A 10,440-nucleotide genomic window follows, 5' to 3' on the forward strand; every position below is an offset into this window, starting at 1 on the left:
TTGTAGATAGCATCTTCTGAACACTGGTGAATTTGCCTACATCTTGCTTTCAAGGCCTCTATTTCTCTTCCTTTTTGTCATTTGTTTCTGTTTACTGACATGAGGTGAGTATATCTACAGAGTGAAAAAAGAACTTCAAGCACTTTTGGATATTGATCCTTATAATTGTAGTAATAGCAATAGGATTTACTACTTGTCTTTCGAGATTCAGCCTGTGAGTTTTTAGAGGAGCTAACTACCGAAAAAAATATTTTTTCAAATGAGTTATTATATAAAAATTGAGTGTAACTATGTGTGCCTGATCATCACAGCCAAATTGCAAAGTCAAATGAAATGATTTTTGGTATGTAGCTAGACTCCAATTCCAACAGGGTTGTTATCATATCGCTTTCATTATAATATATATACTAAAGGAGGAGTGAGGTCCGAATTTTTGCGAAAAATTGAATATCTCAGAAGCCGTTCAACTTAGAGAACTTAAATCCAGTATATTAACTCTTAATTAAAAATAAACCACGTGTGCTAGTATTTTTTACAATTCTCTTTTAAGGGAGGGGCACTTTCTACATACTTAAAATTGGTATTGGGTTGATTTGTAAAAATAATGGAAAACGATCGATATTAGTTGAGAAACAAATTGAGAACAAAAACTGCAGCGCTTCGCAAATATCCATTTCTTTCTATTTTAATTGCTGAAGCTTATGTTTACTATATGGAGCGTTCAGAGCATAATGCAATCAAGCCATAAAATTGTGAGAAAAATAGCCATACAATTTGTACTGTAAGCTTAATTACATGGAAATTTTAAGTTTGTACGGTATTCTTAATTATATGGAAAATTTTACCTCCCCCCCCCTCTTTACGCTGGTCTACTATACCTTCATTTGAGATTATCAAATTTCATCCTATTTTCCACTGAAAAATATTTGTAATTCAATAAGGAAATAATTGAATTATGATAATTAAATTATGATTTAATTCATTAATTAACTGAATTAAATTATGATAAGTTAAATTCATCATAATATAAGGCGCCTAGTATCAAAATATAAGGCGCCACATTCATTTCTCATAGTTTCGAGTAATCTCACAAAACGTGCAGTGAAATTCCATATACACGCGTAAGAAAGTCCCATATTTGAACTAGCTTTTTAGTATGAAATATTAACCTTTTAAACAAAATTCTGTTTCCATGGTACTCGTTTAGATCAATCATGTAAGAAGCGATATATAACTCAATTTCGGTTAAAAAAATAGGTTTGGCAGTTTTTGACACTAGGCGCTTCATGTGACAAACACTTTACCGATTTATATCGTAAAGATCAAATATACCGGTATTGTAACAGAGCGGTGCTTGAGCGATTGACCGTAGAAACTCAAGCTTCGATTAGCGGTAATTTCACAACCTTGTTTTATTACAAGTGTAAACTCTTTAGTCAGTGGGGAAGAGGGCGTGGATGATGGGTCAAAGTTGATGATGAATAGTTTCGGAGGGTCACAGTGGATCAGAGTAGTTTATGGTGTGGGTCAGAGTGGGACACAGTGAGTAGTGGATCAGTTTATCGTGGGGCCAAGTTTTCATCTCTGGTTACATCTTATTTTTAATCATCTACTCGTAACACGAATGAGAATGACTGTTACAAGGTGATTATTGTACAAGTATAGGATGAGGTGGAAGTAACACATTTTTTCAGTGATATTTAGTGCATATTGTTAAAATCGAATGCGTTGCTTTATTAATAGGCTTTAGTCTTAAAGTAAAATGACCAAATGATTAACAACAAAACAGCGAACGACGACAGTGAAGTGGTCACAAAGATACAAGAATAGGACAAAGCATCGTTTCTTCAAGTGACTTTCTTGAAAATATATAGGTCTATAAAATGGACAAATATTTTGAATATTTTATCTAAGCTATTGTGACTAATATGAAAGATCTATATAAATGTTATTATGTTGAACTACAACTCTTTCATTTGCAATTAGATTCTTCCAGTATATCTTAGAAATTTTAAAAAATCCAATTTACTGGAAAAATTTCTTACTTCTACCTACTCTGCATAATGATCTTAAACAAATATTTGAATGTTTTAAATTAATTTATGTAACATTGAACAAAAGCTGTTTGTATGGGATAAAAATATAGGTTGAACAATCAGCAACAAAGGAATATACTCCCTTTATGTTTAGATAGTAGTTGCAGAATGGAAGTGTAACATGTGATAAGCTCAATTGAACGAATATAGGGATAGTATTGCAGTGTTTAATTATAGGAAAAAATGGTTGTCTAATAAATTAAAACGTAACGTAACTTTCTCGAAGTAAAAATGTACAGCATCTTTTACATTTTTATCCTTTACATCACAGATTGCCAATTTATAACACACGGTAAGGAAGCACAAAATAAGAGCCATACTTGAAGGACATTTTTATTCCTTCTGATACAATAGATCCATCAATGTGCGTAAGTCATTCATCAATGTGCGTAATATACCTAGGTATATTCTGAATCTTTGTTGTTGCTTAATGTTTCAGGTTAGTGTAATTAAGGCCTGTGTTACAAACATTAGAAAATAGCTATTTGAAATCAGCACAAAAAAAGAAAGAAAAGAAAAACACGACCAATCAATATTGGTTTCCAGCTGTCTTACCTTGCAAAATGGTCTTGGCAGCAAGAAGTTAAAGAAAATGTTTTCAGAGCTAAACAATCAAATTTCGATTTAGCCAGCTACATTTTTCCTGTTTGGATGGAGTTGAAAGAGAAAGAAAACGTATACGTACTTTTTATTTTTATTTGCAGGTCACTTGAATATAATCGCGGGCTGCCAGTTGGAAATAAGTAGTTAATTTATTTCAATCTGATCTGATATATACTTGATAGTGTTTATTCTGCTGGGATAGATTATTTATTTATGTCATATATATATATGACATATATATGAAAATGTACATTAGTAAACAGCGGTTGTATCTATTGTTAACTGATTTCTCCTGTAACACTGGAGCACCGGGCACGTACTTCTAAAATATATTTATAACATGGAAATACTATTAGTTTTTCAAGGACTAATCTATCAAATATTTCTGCAAGATTTTTCTTTATCAAACTACGGTAATCCAACAGTTTAAATAAAATGCTTGAAAACCAAGAAACCAAGTCTACAGTCGACTACTCAAGAAGAAGCAAAAGTCTAAATATACGAACCTGTAACTATGAAATCCCCGTCCATTTTGAATGCAGTTTTTGTGACATTGCATGTTAAAGAGCTCTCAGTGAAGTATAGCGAGATAACACTAAATAGGAGAACAAAGATCACCATGTCCAACTCTTGTATCTGTAAAGAAACACATATGAAAAAGCTCAATTAACTAACAAAATTTGATTAGAAACTATACAGATTTTGAAATCAATATTATAACGTTTGCTTAGTTTCCGAGTCCTTGGAGATATATTGTAGATCTCGTGTGTTTGGAAGCATGAAGGATTGTGTTAAAATTCTGATTTTTTCCAAAGTTTAAAGTAAACCATCAGACCAATATATAGAACTATTATCGGCCCACGATTGGCCCGCAGCGATACTATCAAGCCGAAGAGGCATATTCATGGAGCATACACAAATTAGATTAATTACCAATATCACCATCTGATGTTATATAGACATGTTAAATAGTTTCGTATGCTTTCGTTATTAAGTTTTGATGAAAGTGACTTTGGTTTTTATTGCTATTCGTAATACACAATAACATTTTTTTTATATAAAATTACTGTGAATCGCTGGCAAGTGTACCGCCAACCTGTCGTTATTAAATTGCAGTGATTCCTAACCAAAAATAAGGATGAGTTTAGCGCTATTTGAATATCAAGAAGGAATTACTTTCTACTGTCATCAATGGCAAAATGAATCGAATCCTTCTAATAATAAGCGACAAACGACTTTGCGCTTCACGCTAATAGATGTCACTACCTGTGCCATTATTTGCCTGCCTTAATTAATAAATAAATTTGTAAAATGTAAACAATTAGAGCTTCTAATTAGTCAGATTTTCAGTTGTCCAAAGGCTTGGGCAGAACGAGTGGTGTTATCTTCTTGCAGCTGGGTAGCTTAAATTATGTAGCTTATCCCAGTAACTGACTCTAATAAGTTAAATATGAAATAAATACAGGGTGTAATATATATACAGGGTGTTTCAAAACAACACCGACAACGTTTGGGAGGTGATTCCTCACACCAAGATAAGACAAAAAGTACAGACCATCCTGGGTGTACAAATGCTTCCTTTCGGAGTTATAGGCTGCCGAAAACATAAAAGAATCAACTTTAAAGGTCCATAACCTCAAAACTATGAGACCTACAGTAGTCGGGTCAAGACTTCACTTAGGAACTAGTATGTGTCCTAGACAAAAATACATGTTTCAGAATCCTGCGGTACTTCTGCAATTTTTTTCTAGAGAGGCAGTTGGAGGTAGGTCCCATAGTTTTGGAGCTATGGACCTTTAAAGTTCTTTTTTTCATGTTTTAGGCAGCCTATAACTCCAAAAGGAATCATTTGTGCACCCAGGTAGGTCTATACTTTTTGTCTTATCTTGGTGTCAGGAATCACTTCCCAAACGTTGTCGGTGTTGTTTGGAAACACCCTGTATATATGGAGCATACGGAGAGGGACAAACAGAATTAAGCAACCAATGAACTAAATTATTCATATTTCAAAAACAATGACGACAGCAGCTTTCATTTCTGGCTGGACAAGGGGAGAGGCAGACATTTTCTTGGGGGACAACTACTTTTATACCGAAAATAATCGTCTTATATTACCTACGTTAAAATATAACATATCTAGGTGCAGTCGGGGGCGGAAGATGTCACCGAGGGATACCAGCTCCGTGCCCTCCTCTAGCGTCGTCACTTGCACGTACATGAATGATGGTGTTCAAATTATTGTTTCAAGATACTTATTTTTTGGGTCAATCCATATGAAGTGATCGAATGAGGTTTGCTTGAAATTTTAGTTTCTTTCATTTTTTAAATATAGTATTACCATATTTATTAACAGCACAAAACTGGTTTTTAAAAGATGGCGACCATCTTGTGAATAACGGCCATTTTTGTTGAGCACCACGTACCAATTAGTGACTTCGCGTAAGTTAGCGTAAACTTGTACAAGTATATTTTAAGATTAAGTGATTCAAGAACGTTGCAATGAATGTTTTCTTCTGTACTTTCTGTTCTTTAATTCTCCTATTAACATAAATAGCCTTAAGGTTGGTGTAAAGGGACAAGTTTAGCCAATAGATGTCATTACGGTCTTCGTATATCTCTCATGTATTTTTTACCTTTTTCGAAAATTTACAATTTCTCTTACAAATTTCAACCTGGAGACTTCAAATTTTTAGAGAAGGAACTTCATAACCTATCGAAGGCAACAATCCGTGGCAATTTTTCATTTAGAATTTTCTTCATTGTTGAAGGAGTTCCATTGTTAAAGGTTTGGACATCCAACCCAGCAATGAAGCCATTTTAACAGTGAAGAAAATTCTAAATAAAAATTGAAACGGATTGTTGCCTTCAATAGGTTATGAAGTTCCTTCTCTAAAAATTTGAAGTCTGTAGATTGAAATTTGTAAGAGAAATCGTGTATTTTCGTGAAAGGTAAAAAATACATGAGAGAGATACGAAAACTGTAATGACATCTATCGGCAAAACTTGTCCCTTTAAACCAACCTTAATGAGCCCCAATAGGTGAAAATTACTCTCTAAGTTTAGTATCAAAATTTAACAAATTTCACTTCTTAGTTAGACCTGAAGTTTACAATGAAGGAGTGAAATATCAAAGTTGATTTTTTTAATTATAATTACAAGTGGTACTATAGTTATATAGCTAAAGTAATGACACTGATACATGCTTTCTATAATGTTTATGTTTTCTTAAAGTTTGAAATTTTGTAAATTTGTAATATCATGTAATCTTGGTGTTAAAAAGAGACGTTATAACTCAAATCACTCAAACAACCTGTATTTATTCTTTTTGTTTTAATTACTACACAACGAAATTTATTTTTCAGAAACTAAAATTTTAATTCTTAATTAAACTATAGTTAAATATTAAATAAATTAAACTTTTGGAGTTCCGTTCTGATTTTATTTTTTTAACTGACATTTCAAAGGCAATTGACTGTCTTTAGCATCAGAGTTGCACTAATTTCTGAGAGAGAGAGAAAAAATATTAATACAACTCTGATTATAAAGGCAATTGCTTTGAAACGTTAGTTAAAAATAAATAAAAGATGTATGAAACACCAAGAATTATTTTTTTTTAGTTATTTATAGGTATCTACTTGAAAATTATTTATAATACGTAAACACTAAAAATACTTTTAAAGAAGTGATTATGAAGAAACCTAAATTTGCAGAATAAATATCATGTTAAAAGAGGTGGATATATTGTTAATATTTAATCAATGCAAAAATATAGTGTTATATATATATACTAAAATGCAGCTTTATATGTTTGTTTCCAATTCTTTTCAACAATGAAGGCTCAGAAACCACAAATTCTTGAATCGTGTCTTTTTGCTAGTCGATTCCAAATTTTGTATATACAATGATCATTGAATTTTTTTTTAAGTGCCATTATTTTTTTTATTTAACTCTTTTGAATCGGGGGTCCCGGGTTCGATCCCAGCCCCCGTCAAGTGAACTTTGTGGTGGACAAACACCGTGTGCGTGGGTTTTCTCGGGGTTCTCCCGTTTCCTCCCACTTTCTTCATTCCACCATTTCATTCATTTCTCATAATCACCGTCTTCTTTAGCCTAACCGGCATAATCGTGGGACGTAAAACTCAAAGATTTCATTTCATTTTTCTTTTGAATCGGTAAGATAACATTGTCCCTAGGACGCTACTAAGGTTTATATCCTCGTGTCAGGCAACTAGTAGAAGGGCTTTGTACAGTGTTTTGATGGACATTGCAGGCATCTGAATGCCAAAACCTGCTTTCATGCTGGTAAGTTCAAAGGCTTATAGAGCTGTCATGAAGCGTACTCGGATATGAATTTATAATGAAATAATATTTCATTTGACATCATCTGTCACTTCTCCAAGTTTCTCCAACATCTACATGTGAAAATGCTATATTTAGATATATATGCATTTCTTTACGACAATTCACTTCCTTTGTGAGTCCTTTCGTCTTACACTTGCGTCTGTAAGACCCTCCGCACATCGGTGACAAAACAGTTGCGTAACTATTTCACTCCTGTCTCCTACAGTCAGCAACTTCAAGGAGAGAAAATAGTTTTGTCAGCGTACCCTGACACACTGGCAGCAGCAATAGAAAAATTGCCAGGCATTTGACATCACAATTTGGCGGGACATTGACCATAGCACACACACGCACTAAAAAGTGGGAAGCAATATGAATGTCCCAGATATTGAGTGAAAAACTATGAAATTTAATACAGAAAACTAAATCACTGCAATAAGACAGAAACAGATAAAACAGAAATTAGAAAGACGTTTCACCATAACAATTCACAGAACTGCAAATTAGGCCTGCATCTCGTGTATTTCATTCCCGATGCGTTAATTTGGAATAAAACATCAAAGATTGTTGTGTGGATTGAAGTGTAGAGCTTTCCTGGAGATCTTTTCACTTCAAAGCTAATATTAATAAGACATCAAAATCTTATCACTAATAATCGAAACATAAGCACAAAATTCTAATTGTTACCGTTTCTATTCAACCGGAAATTGGAATTTCATCGTTTATTCAGCTAATCCTAGGACAATCATCGTTCTTCCATTTTCCGTACTTTTAAATGGGACCCCAAACTTCTGTCAAATGAATATAGACTCATAGACTCTACGAGTAAATATATGTCTAGAAACCTCATGCTGCCCTCTATCGATAGATGCCATAAAATAAAATTTGTTAATATGAGCTTTCCTCGTTTTTCCCGCGTACACTTAACTTTTTTAAAGTAGTTAAAATTTATATTGGAAAGAAAATTGAGAATGATAATTTTATGTGTATTTCTTCTAGTTGTATGAAATCAATTGATAAAAAGAGCGAAGTGCAGTATGACAGCGATATCTGATGGTCAAATAATGTATCCAGTGGCGTTATTTCAGATTTTGCCAGGGGGAGGGCAAGATCCTCCACCGACATGAGTTTCACGTAAACAATTTATTATAAAAAAGCATTTATTTTTCAAACTCCCTGCACTCCCTTAATGTCGCCCCTGAATGTATCTATCTGTGTTATTTTTTTCTTGGCTGAAAAGTTCATTCCAATTTCTTACAACAGCGAAACATACTTCCACAATTTCTTCAAATTTACCTAAGAATGTCCTTGCTAATATATATATATATATATATATATATATATATATATATATATATATATAATGCTGGACCTTTTTCGATTTCTTCAATTAGCTTATCACTGTCTTTATCACTAAAAGCCTGTGACAAACATCTTCGCATTTCAGCTAAACGAATAAAACGCAAGCTCTGGCGCGACGCTGCCAAGTGGTAAAGGGGTGTAGCTATGGCTAAGCAGACAAACTACAGCGCGATCAGGCGACAGGGAATAGACGTGGATGTATGCAAAATAAACGTGGCAATACCGCTGGACTCTCATTTGCTAGCAGCATTTAAAGGGAACTTGGAGCGCCACCTTCAAATGTCAAGGTGTTTGTCACGCCGTAGCTAACATTTTACGCATTCCATAAGGAGCTTTGAGCAACTATCTTGTATCCTGTGTGCAAGCTGTCATTTATTTCATGCATCTTGAGCTGTTGGACACCTGTTCCGTCTCCGTCCGAGCTGTCACCTTGCTGTCTCCTGCTTGGAGATGCCTCGATAACTTTTCAGTGTCCATTGTCTCAGTGTGCATGCTCCCATAACACTCAACGCATTTAGCCAGGGTGATAGAATAATTGTGCGACAAAAACAGCTTTAAGTGTGGGGAGAGCCTAAAGGGACACATGCACTGAACAGATATAGTGAGAAACTGAGAAAGAGATTCATGCTCTTATTAGAATGATACACTCTGTAAACAGCGCAGGGTCAGCTAGTCCTAATTAATAGTTTTAACATATTATTGTTATATTTTCTTTGCATTCTATTTAGTTGCCACTTTGTGATTGAACTTGTCTCTTTATTGTTTTTTTTTTATTTTTGTATTAATTTTCAGTTTAACGTCCCACGATTATGCACCGAGGCTAAGTAAGACGGGTTTTGAAATGAACATAAACTCACAAATGTTCAAATCTAAAAACGATAATATCAGTGAAATTATAATATGCATATATTGAAGTTTAAATGTGTTAAATTGCAAAGTGTGCAAAGAGCAAATTTACAGTGCAACCACATTTATCCAGGTTTCCGATTCATTGATAAAGAATTCTTGTATAATAATTTTGTTTTATATTCTTTTTTCAAAGTAACTTAATGCAATTTACTTTACTCAGAGGCGGATCTAGAAGTTAAAAACTGGGGGGTTCAGCCAGAACCCAGACTATGATAGGCATATCATGTTTACTATAAACTTTCAAAAATATATAAATAATAGCTTAAATTATTTTTGTCACAAAAAACTGGGGGATAAGGCCCTCCTGCCCCGGGTTAGATCCACCACTGATTTTACTTTGAATGAAATTATTTCTTTAAGTACTAATAGTACTTAAATTTACTAATTAGTACTAATAGTACTAATAGATATGTTACAATGCAGTATTATAATTTTACAGTTATTTCCATATTATTTAAATTTTTATTTATCGGATATTTTAACTTCGTAATAATACTAGATAATTGTGGTTCGCTGTATATAACTTAATTATATCAGCCAGAAGAACCAACAAACAACAAAGAGTGAAGGTACGTACTCTACGTGAAATTTGTTAGAAATATTAAGCTACGTATGTTTAATTTACCTTGCCTGAAAACCTGCCACAACTTTCTATTAAAAACTCGCAATGGTGAATATAGACCAGACACTCACACACTAACACGTGATAACAGTCATCTGCAAGGCTTTTGCGCGACTGCGATCTAATAATAAAAGAAAGAGAAAAAAAAAGAAGCTATGTCTCCCCCTACTTTAGATTACAGGTAACTGGCTTTTACTAAAGGGCTTTTCCGTACCACGTGCGTGTTGAGGGAAGTCGAAATCAATAATAATGCCTCCCTCTTCAGTCACAAAGCAAAAATTCGTAACCGTTTTCATTTCATCAAAATCCTTAGCGAGTAGCCTGTGGACATTCTATTCCCCTTGTGAAAAAATATTTGTGTTATTGTCTGTTTTACACCCAATATTTAGAGAAACAATTTATTTTGCTTAGTCTAGCTTTTTATTTTTCTCATAAAAGCGAAAATAAATTTTTCACTGTTTAATTTCTACCCCCCACACCAAACTCGTTCCCACCGACTGAACACGA

The 10,440-nt window shown here is 33.7% G+C and overlaps 1 protein-coding gene across 1 annotated transcript in view; it reads right to left on the reverse strand.

Annotated features, from left to right (window-relative positions):
• Positions 1–10,060, reverse strand: part of LOC145667108 (uncharacterized) — a 28,962-nt gene extending 18,902 nt beyond the window's left edge. Inside the window, exons 1-2 of the mRNA XM_081734847.1 lie at positions 9,937–10,060; positions 3,206–3,335 (exon numbers count right to left, since the gene is read on the reverse strand). Of these exons, the coding sequence (XP_081590973.1) occupies positions 3,206–3,320 (115 nt within the window). The 5' untranslated portion in view covers positions 3,321–3,335; positions 9,937–10,060. The remainder of the gene's footprint in view (positions 1–3,205; positions 3,336–9,936) is intronic.
• Positions 10,061–10,440: the final 380 nt, after the last annotated feature.

Source organism: Thermobia domestica, chromosome 12 (assembly GCF_964235325.1).
Source record: "Thermobia domestica chromosome 12, izTheDome1.hap1.1, whole genome shotgun sequence".
Classification (NCBI taxonomy): domain Eukaryota; kingdom Metazoa; phylum Arthropoda; class Insecta; order Zygentoma; family Lepismatidae; genus Thermobia; species Thermobia domestica.